The sequence below is a fragment of the Fundulus heteroclitus genome, chromosome 12 (assembly GCF_011125445.2).
Source record: "Fundulus heteroclitus isolate FHET01 chromosome 12, MU-UCD_Fhet_4.1, whole genome shotgun sequence".
In the NCBI taxonomy this organism is placed as follows: domain Eukaryota; kingdom Metazoa; phylum Chordata; class Actinopteri; order Cyprinodontiformes; family Fundulidae; genus Fundulus; species Fundulus heteroclitus.
Genome location: NC_046372.1, coordinates 7,917,011 through 7,942,768, shown reverse-complemented (window position 1 = coordinate 7,942,768; position 25,758 = coordinate 7,917,011). Strand labels below are relative to the sequence as shown.

Here is a 25,758-nt window from a genome sequence, read left to right as displayed (position 1 = left end):
TATATATCGATCTATCTATCTATCTATCTATCTATCTATCTATCTATCTATCTATCTATCTATCTATCTATCTATCTGTCTATCTGTCTGTCTGTCTGTCTGTCTATCAAATTGGAGGCTAAAATATATTTTAGCCTATATGTGTCAGGTTCTATGAAAGTGATTTCTTGATTCTGCATGTTTGGGTGTAGCTAGGTAAATTTAACCCAAAAAATATGATTAACAAAGTGACCAATTAGTTTTTCACACAGACGAAGGTTGGCTTGAATATTCCCCCCCCCCCCCCCATTAAATAAATGGTAAATTATGACACTATTAAAGCAAAGTTGACATTGTTTAAAATGTCTTTGTTATGACAAGCCCTTAAATTAACCTAATCCCAAATCAAGCCCTAAACTTAACCTTGTCTCTGTTAATGTCAAGTTGTCATAACAAAGACATTTTAAACAATGTCAACTTTGCTTTAATAGTGTCATAATTTACCGAATGACAATTGATGACAACAGTCCTAAACATTCATAAAGAGTCATTTATGTTCATAACAGGTGTAATGTCATGTTTATGACAGTGTAATGTCAGTCTTATGTACACCCCTTCAAATAAAGTGTAACCAAGATATTTTATAGAAAAATATCCAGACATTTTCTTTTTTGCAATTGGTGCTTTAGTTGCCAGGACAAGCTGTTATCTGGAAAGCAATCATCATCAAGCAGTTGTTAATTGCCTTCTGGCAAATAGTCACACCACATTTAAGCTGGAGAATTTATAAAGAGACTTATTTACGTCTAATAGGGGACATCATTTAGATTAAGAGAGCTGTATTACACAGCTGTTTACAGATGTTCAAAAGACACCCACAAGTGCTATGTAGACCAAAACCAAAAAATAGTTTCTTTGAAATTAAGAACCATCCTTATTGGAAACTGTGTCTTTAAAACACTGCCAGTTCCACTGTGGCTTACAGAGGTTATATAGTAAATTCAGAAAATTTTGTTCAGTATTAGACAGAGAAGTATAATTTAGTAATTTAGACTTTCGATCATGGAAAAGGCAGATTGCAGAAAGACCTCTCATACCTCTGGAATTCCCGGTCGATCGAGCCAGTCGGCGTAAATAGCACTGAGGGTGAGGCCCTTTCTGGAACACAATGGCACAAGGGTTAGTTTTATTCCTATTATTGCAGTGATGATTGTTATTGCCCAAGAAACCCCCTTAAAAAACACATCTCTGGGAAAACACTGGAAGGGTCCTGGCAAGCTTGAGTTTGGGCCAACACCTTAAACAAAAAAACAACACCAAAAAAAAAAAAAAAAAATAGGGGCACACCCACCTTCCTATAAGATTGAGTAAACAGGCATGTACAGACAATGAATTGGATTTAGACGTCCGCGTGTCATGCAGGCAAACATTTGTATGGAAAAGCGTAGCTCCGAGACAAAGCGTATGTTTTGTGCATGAAAATTGTCACACGCCTCAGACAGAACCACCACAGTGACCGAAGCGACATGCAAAGACAAATGCGAGCGCAAACAAACATTCCACAAGCAGTCAGCACTAAGTATGCAAACTGCGAAGCACACGCGGAGTGGAAGAGTAACCATACGGCATACCCTTCACCACGCTATCAATCTTCCCGGCTGTGTTTATAAAAAAAAAAGAAAAAAAAAAAGTCTCCACTCTCTTGCACTGAAGCTTTTGCTGTGTACCATGAGGTTCAGTCTCTTAAAGAGCCTTTTTTTTTTCCAAATGAAAAGTTCTCATTTGCATTTTGGGATCTTTATTTTTACAGTCATGGTCCACTGAGTGACTGAGTCTCAAGTACTGAATTTATATGTCTGCCAAATAGTTTCCAAAAAGGACCTTTTTGTCAAAACAGTGCTGCATTTTTTTTTTTACTGGTCACTCAGAAATACCGCACTGAACATTAAATAAAGCTTCAACTTAATTCTAAAGAGACTGTTTTTTGCACACAGGTAAAAATATTTTCTTCCTTGTTTGAATTCTTTGTTTAATTACTTAGAAATCCCAGGTTTCTGGCTCAAATTGAAAATTCATGAAGGTTCATTATATATCAGTGAAACTTTACTTCCAGCACTCGATGCAAAAGGGTAATATTAGCATGCAACACAAGCACATGTCAGTGAGAGCTGTAAATATGTCTATAAAGGTACAAGAGGCCAACAAACAAATCAGCCAACACTTAAGACACCCCACCGTTAGTGTGGTTAAAAATAATTTAAGCACACAGGCACTTAATAAGGACAAGGCTTTATTCTTTGCTCACTAACACAGGATGACTTCTACTTTACAATACCTAGTTCTTTTGTTAACAATATGGACACTTTTAAGGTAATTGGCAGGAAACGGGCCTAATGTTAGATCCTAGAATTAACGAATCTTGAAAGTATGAAGCAAATAAATCACATTCAAGATTTTTGTAGTTTTCTTTAAGAATCAAGAGTCTTTATTATCATTATGTAACCACGATGAAAATTTGGCGAGACACCGGCTCAAGATGCACACATAAAGGGAGAGACACACCAAAGCGTCCAATCCATTCAGTCCGACGGAAATCACACAGCACGATGTCGTAGCGATTAGATCTGGTTGAAGTAAAAAAGGCCGGGCATAGAACCTCGCTTGAAGTCCTGTGCAACTTTGTCTGTGTAGCTCTGACAATAGGAAGCTACGTTTACTGCCACGCATGTTTATGCTGCCGGGATTTGCGTTACATACTCTTGCACGAATCCTCAATCTCGCGAGTCCGGTGGTCCATAGAGGCAAGTCAAGTTTATTTGCATAGCACAATTAGGTAACAAGACAATTCAAAGTGCTCTACATGAACAGAACATTAGACAAGCAAACATTACAGAGCAAAGCACATTGCAGTGGAATAGTAGCAGTAGGTCAAGATCAGTTGGACTGCAAACTTAATCGGATGATGTTTCAGGTGACTATAACAGTTTCAATTAAACATTAACAAGTAAAGGCAACTCTAAAAAATATAGGTTTTTAACCTTGATTTAAAGAAACTCAGGGTTTCAGCACTTTTACATTCTTCTGGAAGTTTGTTCCAGATAAGTGGAGCATAGGAACTAAATGCTGCTTCTCTGTATTTAGTTCTGGTTCTAGGTATGCAGGGTAGACTTGAGCCAGAAAACCTTAGTGGTCTCTAGGGTTGATACACTGATAACAAGTCTGTGATGTGTTTAGGTGCTAAGCCACTCAGGGATTTATAGACTAACAGAAGTATTTTAAAGTCTATTCTCTGAGATATAGGGAGCCAGTGTAAGAATCTTAGAACTGGGGTAATATGCTCTGCTTTCTCCGTCTTAGTGACATGGTGATGTACAGCTTGTGTGTCGTCTTCTGCGTAGTTATGGCAACTGATTTTGTTTTTTATGATCTGAGCAAGAGGGAGAATGTAGACATTGAAAAGGAGGGGACCCAAGATGGACCCTTGGGGAACCCCACATGTGATCTTTGTGGTCTCTGATGTAAAGTTATCTACTGACACAAAAAAGTTTCTGTCCTTTAAGTAGGATGGAGACTCTCTACGTAACCAGGTCAGGAAAAAAATCTGTACGGATCTGTCTGTCGTATCGGACGGTTTGGTGTGTCTCAGCCTAAACACACAGATACAGATCAAAGAAAAGAATAAGAATTCACAGAGAACAACCCAAAAAATGCAAAAACACTATGAAAAAAAAAGCTAAAGTTAAAGTTAAGCAGCACAGCAGGAGAAAGACTTATAAGAGGGGAACATACTGTGCAATTATTAGTAGATAGTAAGGTATATTCAGATAAAAATAAAATATTCAAAGTCAATTTGTAATTTTAAAACACATTTTGGACACATTTTTGTAGCATTGGCCTGAAGGAACCCACTAGTGCTAAACAGCATGTTGTTGTGATAAAATCTAACTGCAGAGAGACTTAGAGGTATAGTTGTGTGAGATAAGGTGCCCTCTGAATAATTTCTGGCAGCTAAATTACTGTCGTGCAGTTAAACCCACAGGATTAGGACACAGACTGACTGGGTGTAGAAAGACAGCAGTTTCAGCTGCTTCCCTTCACTGCTGAGACAATATCTTTCACACAGCCCCAAAACATCTCAACTGTGGGCTCGGTATTTAGAGAAATTGGGAGTGCTGGCGAATGCCCATGCACATCACTGCAGCAATGCTGGTCTAAACTTGATCAGAAGTTAGAATATCTATCTAAATGTTAAGGCAAATACCAGGTAGTAGGCTTGACAAAGAATGTTTTTATATCCATGGGTAGGGTGTCAGTCTGTTTTGTCTACAACCCACTGGCTCTCAGAAAACACTTCCCCTGACTTCATCCTCCTTACTGGACAAATCAAAAGAAAAGCCATCGCCTCATAAGCTCACAATACAGCAGGAGAATTTGCCATCACAAATTTATCCTTGTGTGGCCATTGTGTTCATCACTGATACCTGAGTTTGGTGGCTTGTATGTAACGTCATGACTCATCGGCAAGTTTCTTTAACATTACCAGCTGCTTTGTGCAAATGGTTTCCCCTTGCTTTTTTTTTTGACATATTTCTCAGCTTTCGCCATGGAAAGTAATGCAACCACCACGGGCAATAAGTCCGAGCACAGCTGAAAAGGAAAAGTTATAAAAAAATGAAATATGATTTTTAACAATCATGAGAAAATCAATATTCTGAGGTGAGGTATACAATAAGCACAAAATGTTCCAATCAACACAACCATTAACGACTGTACAAAAAAGCTTTAGGTTTTGGCAAGAGCAGTCGGCCCATAATAGGGCTATTGAGGCATAAGCTCCCCGTCTCACAGGAGCATTTAAGGCACAGATTTACCCCTATTTTATATACTTGAGAGCTGACTTTATTGCAATTTGCTGGCTATTATTTGGCAATTATTTAAGAAACAAGTATGTGGGATTATTTCTGGATATTTTTTTTTTCGGGTAATGTGTGCCCACGCAAGAATGCAGCCATGAATCTCAACATATAGTACTTTAATCCTAAATCCTTCTTGTCTTTGTGTGTTGTTTACTGACAGAGGGATCACATCCAAATATTGACTGTGCCCAACTCCCCCTGTCTAATTCAATCAATTACTGGCTGGTCCAGCAGCACGCTCCACCTGACAGAAAAGACAACAAGACAAGATTCAGAGTAGACAAAAGGTGAGGAAGAGGGGAGCTGGAAACAGGAGGTTTGAAGGTTGGGAGAGATAATGTGAAATACAGACAGGGAAAGGGAGAGATGCAGGAAGAGGTTAATGAGGCAATCAGAAGAGATGGAGAATTAAATGATAAGGCAGAGCGGGAGAGAGGAAAATTAGAGAGGAGGAGAGCAGGAGGAGCAGTTATCCTTTTACACTTCAATTAATACAAGAGTCTATGAGACTGTTCAGTTAACCAGATTGGTGTTTGGAGCTTTGGCAGACTGGTTGTTTCCCACCAGGACCTCCTCAGAGAGTAAACCAACAGAAGCTTGCCTATTTTACATGAGGCTATCCTCATCTGAGACTAAAATGCTTGAAGCTATTTTTGGGAAAAGAGAAGATTATTAAAGGTTTTCCTATTTGACTGGAACGGAAAACCCCCTGCTGTAACGCAGCTGAGTACAATTCACAACTTTACATAATTCATGAATTACACTATAATCGCAGCCACTTACTTACCCTTCCATGTGGGGGAAGGTAATCAGGAACATTTGCAGGAAATCCTGTTCACAAAAAATCAAAAAAAGAGGAGAAGAAACGGGAGGCATGAAGTGAGATGTGGGAGGAAGCGTGTGAGAGACAAGCAGGCATACCTGATGTTAAGTCAAGTGTGCAAGGTCAGACCATGTTTATGTTACATCCATTATTTAGTGAGAAGATTCGATCTGCCACTGCAGAAGCAGGAGCAGGGTGGAATGAATCACATGCATACACGTGCACACATACAGACTGCCAGGTGTTATTGCTCAACCGCATGGTGTCAGCAGCATAAGCGTCTGTGTCTGAGCTTATACGCAGAGCTGAATTCTGAGTTTTCTCTATAAAATCGCATCTCAAAACTCCCAACCAAACCACTCTCCTATCAGCTAGCACTACTTGAAGTACTAATTTAAATTCTTATTTTTTTCATCCTTTATAAAAATGTTGACTTTTGTTGTCTGCAGGGGTTTTGGGATTCGAATAAAAGACAACACATGTAACACATGTTATGTTAGCAGATTGCAATGATTTTGGTATTCATGACATGAAAATACAGAAGAAGATTCTGAGCACGGCTAAAGGAGTGATGGGCTTAATCGCACAAAGTGGGACAGGTGTGGAAAAACCCCACCTGACCTCAATATTTGGCAAAATAAAAATTCCCTCCCTAATTTGTCATCCCTACACAAACAAAACATAGAAACTTTAAAAAAAAACAACTTTGTGATGTATACGAGAGGGCACGAGTCACGACATTCAGATAGCAATGAGTAACAATGGCCACTTTGCATACGCCCATTCTGGCTCTGTGCCAGAAATCCAATCAAATTGGAGAAGCTTTTATGTGGTTTTGTACATCTGTATCAATGTAGTTTAGTGTTGACATCACCACCTGTTGGCAGGGTATACGCATTGTAGAGTTTATGACTGTAATCCAACATCTTTAATATTGTAATTCTGTATACCCAGATTTTGTATTGACAAAAAAAAAAAAACAGTTTGAATGGGAAATGGAAATGTTGCATAAAATCACAATTTTGCAAAACCTCCATATTAGTATGGACAAGGTCATTGCAGAAGTATTGTAAAAAAAAAAAAAAGAAAAAAGAAAATCTCAGTCTCACCTGAGACAAAACAAGCTGTCCATGATATTTCTTTACAAATAATCTGAAGAAGTCAGTCATCTGCTGGTCCCCAACTTCACTGGCCAAGAACCTGAGGAGGAAGTAGCCCTGGACAAGGAACACAACACGATCCATCACAAAAAACACAAAGAAACTTCATCTCAAATCCAAGCACACTGCAGTTTCTTTGGCAGGACAATTGAAAGGATATTCTAGAATCACTCTTATCATTTCATATGCCCACACTGAAGTTCCAGTTCTTTGTTTATGTCTTTTTCCAGTGTATACCCCTGATTCTATTTTCTAATTTCCTTCCTGCCTTTAACACATTAGTCTCTTACCTTGAGGTAGTGGACTTGCATGAAGGTTTTGTCAGGGTTGAGGCCATGTTTAACCATGGAGGAGCCAGACTCACAGACCTGACCCGTCCTCTCCATGTTCGGTCTGCAGGAGAACAAGCAACTAGAGCATAAACACTAAATCACTCAAAAGTTTCAAAAAGATTGTTTTCAATTCACACACTAGCAGGGATGGTCGATTTAAATAGGCAAACAAAGCTAAACCTCCTCTGTCCAAAACAGATTTTTCCAAATTATAGTAGAAAAGCAGTGGTACTAAATACTCACAAGAAAGAAAACTCACAATTGCTCTAAACTGGTTAATTTTTTTTAGAACCCAAGCACAGTAGTAAGGTTTAATGTATCTTTATTTTCTAAAGTGACAGTCTGTAGTTGCTCCCTGCGTTTGCTGCTCATTTGGGCAAAATTTCTTCAGGTCAAATTGGCAAGAAATTTTGCCACTGACAGTAGGCATAAAGTGAGGGACTATTTATGCTAATTCAGGAGGATGGAGAAGCAAAGCAAGGGGAAGCATCAGCATCAGTGAAGTTATACAGTTTCTTTAATGTCTCTGGAAGAAAACTGGAAGTGAAGAAGCTTTGGATATAGACTAAACAACATGTAAATATATCCAAAGAAATGTTGGCTTCAACTAAAGGACTGGCCAATGACAGTGGTAACAAAGTAGACCAAGGCAGTCACTTTTCTGCTTCCTGTGTTTACTGTAAGCAGGAGACTCAGAATGGGCCCAGCCATAGAGGGACATCCACCTGACTTCAGTTAAAATGGGGATAAAACCTTACAGCATCTCAGAAGAGTTGAATGGGACTGCACAAAATACACTATATTACCAACACATATTCTCTTGGCTGCCTTTGTGGAGGACTGGACCTTGTGCAAGTCAGTCTAGATACAATCCAGTCAGTTCTCACGGCAATTGCCAAACACAAAGTCATCCACTGGACTGCCAGACAGAGTCATGATTCATCACACCTACACTTGGTGATGTAAACCTTGGATGCGGCCACTTGGCCATAGAAAACCATTTGGTGAAGCTTTCTATGCACCTGTTCTTGAGTCAATATGAAGGCCACATGATGTTTGGAGGTCTGCGGTTATTCACCCAGCAGAAGGTTGGCACCCTCTGGCCACTATGTTCCTCTGTTGACCCAGATGCCCACTGGCCCTACACTCTGTGGCTGTGTTGCTGTTGATCCCAATCACTTCACTGTTAAAGAACAGTACCAGTTAACTGTGTGATACTGAGTGGTGAGTAAAGTTTACAGCTGGATTTATTGCACAGATGAAATCCTATTATGGTACCAAGCTGAAATTCACTGAACTCATGAGAACACCCCATTATTCACAATTTAGCCTAAGTGCAGGATTCTATGCAACAACCGACAGGAAATTGATTTGAAGAGAACATTTTTGGCAAGATAGTGTTTTCCAAATGTATCATCGTCACCATCATTGACTGCAACATCAACATACCAAAGAACTGCTTTGTTTGCAATAAATATCAGAAAGTTCAGTAAGTAAAATAAACTCATGCTCAGTATGCTGGTTATGAATTTGCCAATGATTGCTATTAAATGATGCAGACGCTGCTTTAAGAAAACATTAACATGTCGTGGTGGACAATAAACCGTGTTGCTATGCAACAGAGTAGTTGCATTGTTCCACATCGTTACACGGTTGTTACATCGTTCTTTCATGTTACACATTTTTGGATCTTCCCCATATTTTCTTTTTTTTTCTTGGTAATGTTTATTTATATTTGCTGTTTTTTTCACATAAAGATCTGATGAAGGAAATCAGCAGTAATGATTAAGGTAAAGTCTGCTATGAAAGGCTGTGTGTGAGTGTTATTTCAGACATTTTTTGTGGTAAATAGCTTGGTTTTTTTGTCTCAGATGTGATGACTCTGTTGTTGAAATTAAAATATTTGAACTTTATGATGTATATAATAACCCACCAGCTATGACCACAACTAGCGATCACTGCACGGTAGGCAGGAAGAAACCTAGAAAAAAAACAGTGCAGGGACATAAAACAGAACATTAAAGATAAGACGCTGAAAAATCTGAGGATATAATATTCATATCACACTGATTAGGGACATTTTAGAAACCACAATTTCTACAGATCAAGACTACACTGCCAGCCAAAATAAATCCAGCCAGTCTGGGGTTTTGTCACTAGTGAACGGAGAGATTGCCAAGTTGCCATACAGCACCTGAGGCAGTCTGGAAATCAAGCTTCAGATTTATAATGGAGTACTATAGGCTTTATATGACCTCACAGTGCTGCACTCGGACTTTACTGCCCATGAGTAATGAAGCAAGCATATAACACTTGCACAAGTACAGCACCCCTGACTACCAGAATTCTACATTTAACATTTTCTGCCACTTAAACACAAATCATGCCTTAAGCCTCCATACACACACCAACAAACACACACAACTTACTCTTAACCCTCCCCCCCCCACACACATACACAAAAAAAATGGGCAAACAAAGCCCTGACATGGGACGGTGCGCAGCGATAGTTTCAGTTAACTGATATTGATCAGGATGAGCAGATTAACTCTGTGTGCCAATAGGAAGGCCTTGAAGGATCACCCTCCCACTGAGTCGATACCACAGGCGCCTGGTCCACCAATCAATACCCCCTTCATCACTGCCTAGCGCTTTTCTACAGGAGCGCTTCACGACAACAGCAGGAGGATACAGGCACACAAAAAAAAAACAAAAAAAAAACAGATGAGCGGTGAGATCGACCACGCAAATCAGAAATTCAGATGAACCAGGTATGGCTTAGGGTGTAAGCAGTGAGTCAATGGCCAAACTTTTCATCTGTGCCTCCCACACGATGTACAGAAGAGTAGGGTATGGGTGGAGATGAGGTAGATGTGAGCGGCCGGCAAGAGGAGGAGGAGGAGGAGGAGGAGGTAGTGTGGGAGAAATCGAGGACAGGAGATGAACAGGGATGTTTGGTTTGCTAAACAGACTGAGAAAGGAAGTCATCAGCTTCCTGGAATGTCTAAATTCAACTGGACACTTACAAATGCTTCCATCATGCATCCGTGGACATCTTTCAACTCGAAATTTGATTTTGGGAACATTTAATATTCTCATCCTGAGGTGGACTGATTTATCTTAAAGTATAAAAGAGACTTTAGAGTGTTCTCCTTTTTTTTATACTCTAACAATCCAAAAATATCTCAATAAATTAGAATGTCATCAAAAAGTTAGTGTATTTCAGTGATAAGTTTTAGAAAGTGAAACTCAGATTTTATATGGATTCATGGCATAGAGTAATATATATTTCAAGTAATTTTTGTTCATTTTGATAATTAAAGCTTACAGCTAATGATCACCCAAAATGAAGTTTCTCAGAACATTACAGTAGTACATCAGTGACACTGAAAATGGATGTTTAACAAGGAAATGTCATGTTATAGCCATGTTATAGCCTATACAATCATGGGGAGGACTGCTGACAGCAGACAGTCCCCTGACAACCTCCACAAGGAGGGTAAGCCGTGGAATGTCATTGCTAACGAAGCTGGCTCTTCACAGCATGCTAATGGAAAGTTGAATGGAAGGAAAAAATGTGGCAGAAAAAAGGTGCACAAGCAACCATGAGAACCACAGCCAGGAAAGGATTTTGAAGCAAAGCCTGTTCTGTTCACAGCATCCAAGTTGCTTAAGGTCCAGTGATTTGTGGAGAACATGTCATCTGCTGGTGTTGGTCTACTGTATTTTACCAGCTGAAAGTCATCACAGTCATCTTCTTCTCCTGACAAGCCTAATCAGAAGCTGATTTCATTTTCTAGCAAGACTTGGCATCTGCCCAGACTTCCAAAAGTAGCAATACCAGCTTTAGTGAGCAAGGCATCACTGTAATTAATTGGCCAGCAAAACTGATATGACCCCAAAACCTCACTGAGAATTTACGCAGTATTGTCAAGAGATAAATGAGAGATAGTAGACAATGCAGATGAGATAAGAGCTGCTATTGAAGTAACTGACTTCCTTTCATGCCTTCATGCCACGCTGCATTGATGCACTAATTTATGTAAAAAGAGTCCCGGCCAAGTATTGAATGCATACACTGAAAAGTACATGGAGATACCTTTTAGTGGGCCGTTATTTCTTCATTAAAAATCCTTTTTTAGCGTTAACCTTTTCCACAGCATAATCATCAAAAATTATCAGAAATAAACTCCCATCTCTCTGTGTGATGAATCTATCTATGAGCTTCACCTTTTGAATTTAATTACTGAAATACATCAGCTTTTAGATGATTGCAACTGGTCAAGATTATATGACCCTATTTTTTTTTTTTTTTTTTACTTCTCTGTTGAGTTCCCTGCTCTAAGTGCCCATATCAGTCTGTTAGTGATGATAAGATAACATAGGCTCATTTACAGACAACAGGGGATCCTTTATCCCTGGGTGAAAGTGTGTTTGCGTGTCTCTGTGTGTGTGTGTCAGACAGAGGAAAAGATGGACTTTAGCTGAAGAGAAAAACAGTGACAGACCATGTATTTTCCGAGAAAACAGGTCCACTCTGTACACATTACACAGGAGAAAAATGTTGATCTGTCCCTGGTGGATAGCACAAATTGACTTCATAACATAAGACATGTAAATCCCTCACTTTCTGCCTCTTTTTATCACATAGGATTAACTACAGCTTCGAGATGAAAAAAAAAAACAATCGCTCCACTGAACAACCCGCAATCCATCAATATATGTCTGAATAAACAGCAGTCATACCTGAGCTGTAGTCTGTGTGTGCAAAGGGGGAAGGCTTGTTTGTGCATTTGTTGTCCTGCATGCACCTGGGTGGGGCTGGGCTTTGGGGAAGGAGAGAACGAGTGAAAGAGGAAATCGGGAGCTATTACTGACAGAACCCTAATGTCAAACGCACACACTCGCACACAAACACAAAGAGGTTTATAGCTCCGCAAGCCATATCCTGACAAATTACACTGGGTTGACTGTGGAAACCGGATAAGGTAGAGCAGCGCTTCCAGCAGCCCAGTAAATCAGCAGGGAGAATGGCGTCTGGCCCGGGCTGCCCTAAATATAACTCATCTGAAATGGTCTGATAAACACTGGCCACTGGGGCCCCTGCTGGATCATAGGCTGTCGATTGTGACCTACTGAACTTGAAAAGAACAACCTGCCATCTAGCTTTTGTGTGTGAGCTTGGAGGACGGCGCTCTTTATCGCTGACTGCACTGATTGGCTGTATCATTATGATCACGAGACCCAAGGTAGCGATCTCATCTGGCGTTTTTTTCCTATAAAAACATTTGTCTGTTGTTTTACATGGATGTCACTCTGACATAAAACATTTTCACAGACTAATTACAACTCCTCATATTGCAGCAACACTTCCCCTATTGTTCTACAAAATCGAGAATAATATGCCATGTACATCCACAAGCACAAGACAGAATTTATTACTGTTATCCAATCCATCAGACAGAGTCTACAATGTGTTAGTTATCCTATAAATCTTTAATTAAAACAGCAAACTGTATTCCTAGGATGTTAATGTCCTTGTAGTGTCTTTATGTTTCTAATGAGGGTTTCCTGGAAGGAACCCAATGTAATTTGGTCGCAATTATGGGGGAAATGATTGCACCCATAATATTTATTCAGCGATTTGTCTTTCATTATTCAAATAGTTCTTTTTACATGAACAAAATAATGTACAGATGTGAGCACATAATGCACTGTGCTGCATTTTCAGCTGACCTACAAACCTACAGTCTGCACAGCAGACAACTGGACAGATATATACAGTTCTCTGTCCATCGTTCTAGCAGCTCATGGTGTTGTACCTTTAAGGAAAGTTTGTGGAAATAAAACGAGAGGTTACTGGAAATCCTTGAACAAAGTTCTACAAAGACTTCTGACATTATATTGCCGAAAGCGTTGGGCTTTACTTACACACAAACTTCTGTGACTCAATTTTCAACCCAAAGCGTCCGCTCTTTGTTGCAACATCTTAAACCCCTCTGCGGTGGTTTTTTACAAGGCTAAGAAGTACGCTTATGGGAATATCTGACAATTCTTCCAGGATAGACAACGATTGGACAGTCAGACACTGATGTTGGATGAGAAGGCCTGAAACACAGTTTTTGCTTCAGTTCTGCACGAAGGTTGTTAACTGGGTTGAGCTCAGGACTTGGCACAGACCAGTCAAGTTCTTCCACACCAAAGTGGCTCATCCATGTCTTTATGGTCATTGTTTTTTTTGCACATGTGGAATTGAAGAGGCCATAATTTTGGAAGTAAAAAGGGCAGCTCCAAACTGTTTCGACAGAGTCAGGCGCACATGATTGTCCAAATGTCTTGGTATGCTGATGCATTGACAGCTTCTTTCACTGAAAGTAAGGGGAAGAACTTAACTCCTGAAAAACAGACACACACCATCATCCATTCAACACAAAACCCTTGAGGCAAGTGCCGTTCTCCTGCCAACCCCCAAACCCAGACTGGTCCATTGACCAGTCCAACAAAGACGTATATTCTGTCACTCCAGAAAACGGTCCAATGATCTGGATTCCAGTAGCCGCTACAGTCTCTGACACTGCATTGCATTTGGTTACGGGAGGTTTAGATGGCACTGCTAAGCCTTGGAAATTCGGTTAAACTCTCTATTCACTCATTTTGAGCTAATCTGAAGGCCACATGAAGTTGGGAGGTCTGTAGTTATTGACTGTGAAGACACTGGCGACCTCTGCTCGCTGTTGGCTTCTGCTGACCCCGTGCTGCGAATTTATGAGGCTCTACACATCATGGCTGAGTTGCTGTTGTTGCCATCTGTTTCCACTTTCCCATAATATCTCTAACAGTTGAGTGTGGAATATTTGGTAGTGAGAAAACTCCACATGTGGAGCTATTGTACAGGTGGCATCTTGCCACGGTACCACGCTGGAGTTCCTGAGAGTGACCCACAGGTTCTGGAATATGTGTAAGGCTGACAGTTTGGTCCCTTTCGGCTACTGAAATCTGAAATAGCGACGCGACATGGCTTCCACTCGTGGAGGTGGTGCACCGGCACCCACTGGGAGTGTATGTATTTATAAACTCCTAATTCTAAGTTATGAGAACGTTTTCATTGTTAATGTGATGTTATTAGACTTTACCAGAATATTTATTTCTAAAAGCAATACTTACTTTTTGCTGATTAAAAGACAAATTAGTTACACACTGTCCCTTTAAGAAACCTGTCTGTATGATTTAATAGAATTGACTTTCTAAAGTTCCTTGTGATGACGTGTTGTGAATTGCCGCTATACAGATAAACTGAATTGAATGATCAGTTCACCAGATCAACTGCAACTCAGCGGTGCAGTAGTATCAAAGATGGTATGTTCCTGTATATTCCAGGCTCGTAGGTACAACATTTTCCAACAAATCTATGACATCGGCTCTGTCACTTAGAGAAACTACAAATACTATATACTGCACATACATGCCTACACCACTTCTATGAAATGTATGCACATACAATTCTGATGTCACAACAATGACCCAATAAAACTACATAATCCCATGTTACACAATACAGGTGCTTTGTCTGCACTGATGAAGATTCCCACCCTTAAAAATGCCAAACTCTTGAAATGGCTTCATCAGCAGGGCTGTCAGATCTTTATATTGATTATTCAGCTGGTAGTTATTTGACCACATAAAATCTTAGACCATGTACAGTGCGATGAACCATCAGGTCAAGACGGTCATGTGATTAATACAGTAAATAAAGAGAAAAGTAATTTACTCTCCCACGACGCAGTAGGACACATTACATTTTCCAATTTATTGCAATACCCATGTACTGTACAACCGTGGCACATCATAAGCAACAATGAAATACATCATAGATTTGACAGGTATTTCATTTCTTCACGTTAAGACCCACGTAAAAAAATCATTTTCAAATACACCGACACAACTGGCAAGATAAGAAACTGCGTGACAGCTGCAAGTACCACGTTGATTTAACACTGCAGGAAGAGAAAAACCTAATCAAACTTAATCTTATGTCTGCCTTGTGGAGGAGCACCCTTGTAGACAGACAGACAGACAGACAGACAGAGAGAGACTGATCTTAATTGTATATTTGATACTTTCACTAAAACATTGTTTAACATTTGGAGATTAAATCTGTACTTTATTTTAGACATAAACTGCAGGCTAGATATTCACAATAGATTTCTGCAACATTTGCTATATTGTAACTCTAAAACTTTGCCTAACCTGTTCCGAATAATAACTCTGAACTGTTTAAACTGTAAGTTGCTCCTTTGTAATCTGTTTGGTCTGACTTGCCTACTGCTTTTCACCCGCTAAACAACATAACAAAGATGGACAAATATTTCAACTCTTTCTTCAGGTTTGTTCATTTATCTTAAAAAGCAAATCTCTGTGCAATGAACTTGGAAATGTGCTCCTATTGATATAATTCTAACCTTCCTGTTGTGTTAAACTTTTTAATTATTGTTCTGATTGTACATCGAGGCAAATTTAAGTGAGTAGCTATTATTTTTAGTTATTATTTTGAAGCCATTTACCAATGTACGAAGAACAACACACATCTCATCCACAAAAACAATTCTGTAGGGTTTTCCTGTATTTTACATTTGAGAGAGTAGCTAAAAGATCATTGCTAATACAGAAGCTTCTAGTCTTATCAACTTAAAAATGTTTTCATTACAGTTACATTTATTGTATAGAACATTTTATTTTATCCAAAATGGAATATGTAAGAGATAATGCCCGACGACATGTCCATTAACAGAAATTAATGGACGACGCAGAGGTTTAAACTTCCACGAAGTCCATTAATTTCTGATAAGTGCACACCTCGAAGGGCATTATCCTGCTTATACCATGGTCACTTACAAAAGAAATAAATATTAAATCAGTTATAAATACTTTTTTTTTTCCATCGTTAAAATCATACGTTTTTCACAAGAATCGGCTGAGAGAATTATTTCATATCTCTCATTGTGACGTGTTGCCAAGTTAACCAGCGTCAACTGTTTTTCCGTTGCCAGGTAACATGTGATGCAATAATTTAGAACATTCAAGCTGTTTGACCGGAACTTTGTTATAGGTGTCCTATACATGTAATTAATTACACATGGTACAGCACTCGGATCAGATGCACTGTGGTCTTTAAAGTGCCTTCTAAATAAGGTGCTATGGTATGATATAGTATTTATATTATGGCTTTTTTTGAAAAAGAAATTACTAGTGATGCTAATCATTTCAAGACATTGTTGTTCCATGCACACGTGTTAGATGTCATCCTTTATCATAACATCTGTGCACATCATGCCACAGTAATGGCTAACATTTAAGTCAGTCATTCTTATCATTTAGGTGTGAAATACACTCCAGATGTATTTCACACATAGTCGACACATAGTCAGCCTCGATTGACCTTGAATGCATAACCATTCATCCATCCAACCATTTTCTAACACGCTTATCCCTTTTGGGGTTGCGAGGGGTGCTGGATGCCTATCTCCAGCTGTCAATGGGCGAGAGGCGGGGTACAACTGGAGGTATATATATATATATATATATATATATATATATATATATATATATATATATATATATATATATAGAGAGAGAGAGAGAGAGAGAGAGAGTGTGTGTGTATTTCATCCTATGATGACAACATTTATAATTGAGATGATGCAGTCAGACGTAAGCTCCACAGAGATCCACCAGAAAATCAATAATACACATTCTGTTATATGTTCCAGTGCTTCTTACAAGCATGAATGTCAATAGCTCGATATAAATACAAGCAACTTTTTATTTAACATATAGGACGTTTGCATGGATATTTCTGCATTTTTAAAGAGTTAACCCTTGGGGTTGGACATTACAGCTATAATCCCCCGATGACAATTTCCTTCCACGCAGGCTAAAACAAACAGGGTGTGGGTCCCTCACTGTCAAGATGAGATGAAGAGTTACCGTGTGTGCCTGCCGTCTCCCTGTGCTGAGTTTTTCTGAGACATGATGGTGCACCACACCTCAATATATTTTCTTTGCCACACCTGTTACCCTGGAATGCATGCAGATTACACTTGGACAAACGCACAACAAACAGAGAACAGACACGTTTTTTTCACCTTTACTCAAGGTGTTAATGTAGGAAATTTACCAAGTTGAACACAGTTACTCTGGCTTTGTAAAACTAACTTACTGCAACTGGTACAGTTACATCTTACATATATTTGGGGTCAAATAAATGTACCAATTTCTTAAAATAAGCTTTGTTTTTGCTGTTGCTATTCCCTCATGATACAGCAGCAGTGCAATGATAAAAAGACAGGGATACACACCTGAGAATCTGAAGTTCTTCTTTTGAGTTTTGTAACTCGTCTGAAAGTCGCCTCCACCTTAGCAGTGCCTTCAGGTCAAATTGCTCTGCTGTCTGTTGCAAAGAAAGCTGCAGAGAAGATGGCGAGATTAGAGGACATGTCAGATGCTGACAAGTATTAGACCCCCAAATAAAAAACATGACTTTTACCAGAAAGGGTAAAAAAAAAATGTTGACTGAACTTGTATTGCTTCTATGGCTGTATGCAGATAATTTTGGCAATGTTATGGTGTGAGTGTCAGATTTCCCTTCATAAGGGCAAAACTAATTTAATACATTGGGTTATATAAGTAAAAAAAATTCCCTTCATAAGGGCAAAACTAATTTAATACATTGGGTTATGTGAGTAAAGAAAAAAAATTTTGAATAAGAATACAAGGAGGAGGATTGGGTTTGAATTCATATCAACTCTTGGATTATTCAAGATGCATTCGAACCACAAATGTGAAAGGTGGAAATCCTGGGATGTTGTGAAATTAGTCGAAAAGAAAAAAAAAAATCAAGTGAAAATGTGTTTCATTATACTAACGGCAAATACTAAAAAAAATCACAAAACCCTGGTACCAGGAGTTCAGGAGGTTTTTCTAAAATGTGACAAATAATTCTATGTCTGTGTTTCTTTACTGAGAAATTTAAAACACATTTATAAAAAGCAAACAAGGCTGCCTGGTGGCATAGGTAGGTAGCAGTGTTGCCGTGTAGCAAGAAGGCCTAGGGTTTGAATCCTTTCTTTTAGGAATTGTCATGTTCTGCCAATGCATGAGTGGTTTTCCCTTGGTTACTCCTGTGCATCCCATCTCTTGCCAAATGACTGCTGGAGATAGGTTTTAGAAAATGAGTGAAACTATGGGTGGAAAAAAAAAATCCCAAAATATTTAAACCAAATATTTCAGCAGCAATTTGCTGAAAAAGGTTGGGTACTTATTCTGATCATTTGTTGTTGCCAGAGAAATTAAGACTGAATGAAAATCACCATTACTCTCAAGGGAGAAGAGGCTTTTTTGTGAAAGCATCTGTTTTTCCTAAATTCCAGCACATACGTTTGCATCAGAATTTATACAAGTCACCCGTCATGGCATTAGGGTTGTTATGACTGATAAAATCAAGGAAAGTCTTAATGATCTCTGGTACAGAACATGAAATCCAACTGTTGTCAGGTTAATCTTATTTAGTCTTTCAGAATACAGTTGTTTTCTTTCTAGAAAACCAAAACGTTGGTCTGCATATGCGGCTTCCTGTTTAATATATTATCAGGCTACATTAGTGTATGTGTGCTCAGAGGAATATTTGTTAAAAAAAAAGGACGACAAAAAGAAGCACAACTAAAGTAATGTTTGCTTGAACCGCTGAGTTTTATTATATGTTGGTTTTTTTTTTGTAAATTGCATAGCTTTGTCATCAAGTAGTCTGCTCAGCAAGGACAGGTTTAACCCGTTCCCTTTTAAAAAATGCATTACACACAGATCCTTTTTTCACTGAGAAAGTACAAATACATATAGACATATTTGTATATAACTTTTTGAAGCTGAAATGACAGCAGTTTATCCTCCTAAGAGTAGAATTATGAAAAGTCTATGTTGATATATTTAGATTTTCTTGGAATGTCAGAAATCCATTTGCAATGACCATGTGCTGCTTGCCCCTATTTTTAAAGACAATTTCAACTTAAAATTTTAGGTAGTTAATTAATATTACAGTGGGGTTTTGAGTCTGAAAAAACAGCATTAACTGCAAATGAGAGACATTTTAAGATAATAATAATAATAAAAAAAAAAACTCTGCAAAGGGATAGGCTCCACTCTGACCAGCCGGCAAGAAATAATGTTTCCCCGAACTGAGGTCATTTTGACACCTATAGCCACCACAGCTGAGATATTGACAGCTCACAGTTTCTCCACAGAACCCCACTTCCAAAACTGTAATACATGCCTTTATATGAATGTGTAAACTAAATGGATTTTATAAAAGCCTTTAAAATTATTTGAAAATAGTGTTTTACAACGGACTATTAAAAATATATTTCTTGCTGCAGCAAGAGTGAAAATACTTTAAAACAAATAATATTTCTGATTATGAACAAGATAAATATCACTGAGGGAACTGTACTTGTTGTGCTTGGGCCCATATAATGTCCTCCAAGAAAGTAGCAAAGCCTTCGCTGATCCACTCCTCTGTCCAGTCTCTAGCTCCAATAACCAGGCCGAGTGATGATTGAGGACATTAAGGAAGTAAGGGGAGAGACAAGCCAAATAAAATTACTGGTTATAGAAAAATTCAACATAAAGACATGTAAGGACATAATGAAGCTTCCTCCACCACAATCAAAGAGTCTCTGAGCTGGTGCTCCACACCTAGGATTACAGTAAATTAAGTCTTTGCACGTCACGCAAGACAAATCAACTTGTGTGTTCTAACAAGCACAGAAACTGCAAACTGCCCATTCTTTACACAATCCTCTCCATTATATTTAGAAATGGACAGCTTACTCATCAGGCCTTCATGCCAAAGCTAACTGCTTTGTACAGACTGATTTTGCCAACTGTGGGCAGCTTTAGTGTTGGTAGCTTGAGACTACAGAATGCATATAAAGCGTGTCACAATTTTTTTTTTTTTTTTATTCATCCACTCTAGAAGGCACTGAATTTAAAATGCATTATATATAGATTGAAATCATGTTATTGCTGCTCATGCAGACGGCTCAGTCACTCAACTTTTAGTCATAAAGATCGGTTTATTGTGAAAACCCAGAGTCAACCAGGGAAAAGGAGTTAGAAATGCAACTCTACATTACAAAGGAATGCTTTCCCTTTACATTGCACTTCTCAAGTAATAATTCAAGTTAAACTTTTAGACACTCTGTCAAACCAACCACTAATTAGTATATTTTTGTGGATTTATAATACACTGGCTAACACAAACTAGTGCATAATTGGGAAGTGGAAGGAAATTATACATGGCTTTGAACTTTTTTTTTTTATATCAACCTAATATCTATCAACCTAGTATTTAATATCAACCTGTATCTGCTTATCTGCCTAATTTACCAAAATTTAAAACCATCTTTTATCTGTTTTGTGCCTCTAGAGACCTGAATATTCTCTTATTATTCTTTTCAAATAAGCTTACGCACATACATAGCAAACGGTCAAATATTCTTAATTTGGCTTAGTTCAAGGCAATTTTAACACTTGTATCTGATTTGATCTAAATCGATACAACAGAGCTCAGCCTGAATTTTTAGGGTTGTTGTTCTGCTGGAAGGTGAACCTCCATCCCAGTCTCAATCTTTTTGTATCCTCACACAGGTTTTATTCCCTTGTTTTTGGCTCCCTCCATCTTTCCATTAACTCTGAGCAGCTTCCCACTCCCCGATCAAGAAAAGCATCCAGACCAGAGCATCTTCCTCCGCGTGTTTACCGAGTCCCCAGCATAGCTTGGAGCAAACTGCACCCATGACTTTTTAAGTGTAGTTGGTCTTTGTTACTTTTAGGAGACTCTTTGTGTGCAGAGAGCAGACTGACATTCTTCACATCAACCTTTCCTTTATTGCGATTTTAGCAAGTAATGTAACAGGCCAAGCATTTTCCCTGGTAAATGCCTGCCTGCAGCAAGCTCCCTACTGCAGAGATAAGCACAGGACCACACCCCATTCTTAGAATAGTTTGTGCTAAGTGTCTCCGGAGGGAACAGTTAGTATTTTTATGCTAAAATCTACCACACATAAACATTTCTAAGTAGCAATTCAATAACGTGGGCCAATTTAAGTTTATTTCGTTTATATTTGCTCTTATGGTACTTTGCTCATTGTCCTAAAACAAGTATCCTATTGATTCTAAGTTTGCCTTATAGCAAAGCCACCCAGGGAACAATCATTAACTCAGTTGCCAAAGATTTAAAATAGGGTTTTAAAATCAACGCGGAAATGTGAAGAGATTTCTGGTCTGCGATGCTGGGAACGTGACAGGAAAAAGTGCTGACTGACAGCTCTCAGTGATCCAGATCTAAGCCAACATTTAAGGCGTTCTCCCTTAACTCAAGCGGCACCTTTCTGTCTCTTTTTTGTGAAACTCAACTTGACCGACGTTGTGTAATTTGGCAGAGATACAGACAGCCATCTGAAACACATCCATCACCACAAGATTTAAGGGGCTCTTAACAGTTTTAGAAACTCAGTAGAGTCTGTTCATAAATTCTTAGCACAGAGTACTAACAGGCTGACAAGCAATAGCAAATGTCAGAGGCTTAATAACCGTTTAGTTATCAGACCCAAAACTTAAGCGCAGCATTAGATCAAAACTTAACTAAAAACTAACCTAAATACAAGGAATCCCAGAAAGTCCATAAATACATGGACAACATGTAATATTCTATGAAGCAGGTACTTTTTTTTTTACTGCAAAAAAGTCACTTGACTGCACTAGATGAAAAGTCTGGCAACCACCAGTACCAGAATTTATAATTTGTAATATGTGTGGTAACCCTGTGCTACATCAAGAATTAAGTAGAAAAGAAAGAGACTCAATATTCAGCAATGAGATGCTAGTGATTAAGCAATAATATTCAGTGCAATGTGCTTTGAAAACTCTTGAAAATTCAACATTCAAATAATTCCTCATGTGAATTTGGGTTAGCCAGACTCTTGTAAATGTGCTAATAAAACGGTGCAAATCACAAAAACCTGTCAAAGCCAGGCCTTGCTTGAATATTCATCGGGAGTCTTCTTTAATGCTTTCTTACATTACAAGCTCTGAAGACCCTGTGGGGTAAGGGGCCACCTGTGCATGAGAGGGAGGCTATTCTTCATCGAAAGAATGGGGAAGAGGGGTCACCGAGGTGCAACTGAATGGTCTCCTACTCTTCTGGCTCATATAAAACACTAGACTGTCTGAAGATCTTTTCACATTCCCCTGATCTTCGGTGTCACAAGCAACACTGAGAAGACTAGATACATTTATGGCAAACTGAAGGTCTGTAGGTTTTTTTTACCCACTCAAAAGGGTTTTGTGCCCACTTCCAGCAACCAACATGGTGTCTTCACTTTAGAGAGGACAAATTAGAAAACTTTTGAAGGAGTATATTTGGAACATGGCAATGAGCACTAGACCATGCAAAACAAAACTCAAGTGGTCGTAATTTAAACTAGAGATACTCTGAGAAATTAGCTGCTGTCTGTAATCCAATGATTTCCCCTGTGACTGGCAATCAGATTTGTGCTGACACTCTTCAGTTTGGAAATTGTTACTGAGGGAAGAAAAGGTAGATATTTTAAGTGTCCTTAAGGTGTTTAAAATGAGTTTGAAGGAAGATCAGACATGTAAGAAGCTTATATCTTCTTTGTGATGCTGGGAATGTGTCTGGACCATTAACAGAAATCCAGAATGCCATGGAACATGGATTTAGAAATGTCTGCAGACTCTATAATAGAGGTCTTCAACTCAAGTCCTTGAGGTCCTATCCTATTGAGGTGTCACTGGTCCAACACACTTGAATTAAATGTCTGAATGACCTCCTCAATATGCAGTCAAGTTCTCCAGAGTACTGCTACTGACCTGATTATGTGACTCAGTTGTGTTGAAGCAGAGACACAAATTAAAGTTACAGGACAACAGACCTCGAGGACTGGAGCTCAAGACCCCTGCTCTTGAAAATATCCACAAAGATTGATGCATTTGTAAAGCAAGCTCAACCCGCCATACTTATTGCTAATATGCTAAAGACATTTCAAAATATCAATTCTATAATTTTTGTTAGGAGCAGACACAAAACCCAGTTTTGTGTCTGCTCCTCAAGCTAGAAAGTTTAAATACTGTTCTCGTATGTTGAATTGTAGTTCTTCCAAGAGAATTCAAAATGGGCTAAAATCAGTATCAAAATTGGAGTACAAAAACTGGCCACAACATTGGTCCATCAGTGAATCTCTAATTTAAATACCTTCATTTACCTTACCTACTGTCAGTAAGTATACACACTCTTACTACTGATGATTTTAGTTAGCTATAAGATTACTTGCTGTCATCAAGCAAAAATCAGCATCTGCAACCAGCAGGAAGGCTACTTTTACCTGGACATAACCTATTTTCAAAGACAAGATCAGTTGATAATAGAAGAACAGAAGTGAGTAAAGACCTGTTTTGGAGGGAAAACAGTATCAGATATCTGAGAAACACCACTTTCCTTTATTTCCCTCAGGACTCTTGCATCAGACAAAAGGCAGGCTACAGCTTTTTGTTATTTAGAAACATGTCAACATCATAGAAAGAGGGTCTTATGGGCATTTTTTCCAAGACAGCACCTCCGATCTAATTCCCCGTTCGATTGTATTTTGTCATTACATAAACAGAAGCTCTTACTAGAGCACAGGATGCTAACATTAGCCTGATAAGCTCTTTCTTTTTTTTTTAAGCGTAATCTTCTCACCGCACAATTGGAAAGGCAGTTCTTTGTTGTCAGTGTCAGCAGCGTGTCTGTGTGTGCGAGGTAGCGAGTGTGAAACACAAAGACAGCTTTTCAGAGACGGCACTTGCACATGTTCCTCTGAGGGAGACGGAATCCATCACTACAGTGACAAATCGTGTCATCCCACCACGCTGGTGATGAATAACAACGGCATCTTTCACGTTCGCTGACACACTGACTGGCGTTCGCTGACATCGGGGATCTACCAGGGATACATGCATGACAAACACTTTACACATCCATGCAAATATATATATATATATATATATATATATATATATATATATATCTCACCCGTATATGTCTGCCTTTCGTTATTATATAACCATCATCTTTCCAATCTCTTAATAAAAATCCTAGAATCTCTGCATTGTTTTACAGATCATTCCATACCCATCCTAATTTTTAATGCAAAAAATAGAGAATTTATAGAAGCGAACAAATTGGTAGGTGCTTAAGCAACATCATAGATGCTTTTAGTGACTTGGCCTATGTTATAATTCAGATATAAACTGAGCTGAGATACAGCTGTGTCACATTTGTGCAACAGAACACTTTAGAAGCTTGATATGCATTAGCAGTTGTCGTCCAAATGAAGAAAAGAAGAACAAGTATCAGTTTGAGTGCAAATACTCTGACGATTCAGGTCGTAAGAGCTCCACAGCAACAAAACACCTGGCAGACTCTGGCAGTAGTCCCTGGTATTATAAAATTTCACTGTGCACAGAGCGCTCCATAATAAGATGAGTGATAATTTAATTTGTTGTAGAGAGTGTTGTGCAATTGAAACCTGAATATTTTTCATTCTTAAACGGGAATGATCAGCTCCCAAAACAACTGAAACAGACAATGCACTTCACTCAAGTTTGGAGTCAGTAAAGGATCCAAGTGCAGAGACTGATATATCGATCTGGTCATATCAGCAGTAGAGGGGGTTGTTAATCAGTCTCGGGTGCTTTGGTGTTAATGGAATTAACAACAGGTGCACCAAAGAGGCAATAATGGGACAAACCCAAAGACAGGAACAGTTCTGCAGGTGGAGGTAACAAATATTGATACGTGTAAGGGATGGAGAACGCTTTGCTGCCTGCAACATTGTTCGGCAGGATCGGCTTGGTGGTGGGTTAGTATTGGTCTGGGGAGCCATGAAAGAAGGGACAAATAGGCCTGCACAGGATAAACAATGCCACATTGAAAGCCATTAGTAAGGTTGAAATCCTTAGACCCATTGTTAGACCCTCCACTGGTGCTGTGGGTCCTGAGTTCCTCCTGGTACATGATAATGCTCAAGAGATTAAAGGGGAAACATTTAAATGTGTTAGAATGGCCTAGTCAAAGTCCAGCCCTCAATTCGATTGAGAATCTGTGGTTAGACATGAAGATCGCTGTTTACGAGCAAAAACCATCCAACATAAAGGAGCTGGAGCCGTTTGGATAAACAGTTATGCACTCTGAAGTCGTCAGTTATTTTGTCCATTAAACAATCCAATTATGAGGCAACAAAAGTTGAAAAATGCCAAAGGGGTGAATACTTTTGCAAGGCATTAAATTAGACAAAAGAAAACTACAAACCAAGAGGAAAATATACTAATGCTAATCTAGAACATAAACTAAAATACTTGGAGAACAGTAAGAAAGTAGGCCTAAAGCAATAAACCTATACAAAAACAGACAAGCAAGTAAATTATCAAAACATAAA

General features: G+C 38.8%; 1 protein-coding gene across 2 annotated transcripts in view; it reads right to left on the bottom strand.

Moving 5' to 3' along the window:
* aopep (aminopeptidase O (putative)) overlaps positions 1-19,801 on the bottom strand; it is an 82,707-nt gene extending 62,906 nt beyond the window's left edge. Inside the window, exons 1-6 of one of the 2 annotated variants that reach the window (XM_036143873.1) lie at positions 19,710-19,801; positions 17,566-17,672; positions 7,169-7,271; positions 6,828-6,935; positions 5,683-5,726; positions 1,077-1,137 (exon numbers count right to left, since the gene is read on the bottom strand). In XM_036143873.1, coding sequence (XP_035999766.1) covers positions 1,077-1,137; positions 5,683-5,726; positions 6,828-6,935; positions 7,169-7,264 — 309 coding nt within the window. In that variant the 5' untranslated portion in view covers positions 7,265-7,271; positions 17,566-17,672; positions 19,710-19,801. Of the gene's footprint in view, positions 1-1,076; positions 1,138-5,682; positions 5,727-6,827; positions 6,936-7,168; positions 7,272-11,956; positions 12,019-17,565; positions 17,673-19,709 lie in introns of those variants that run through there. The other variant, XM_036143872.1, reaches the window with a different exon arrangement.
* Between the last annotated feature and the right edge of the window lie 5,957 nt (positions 19,802-25,758).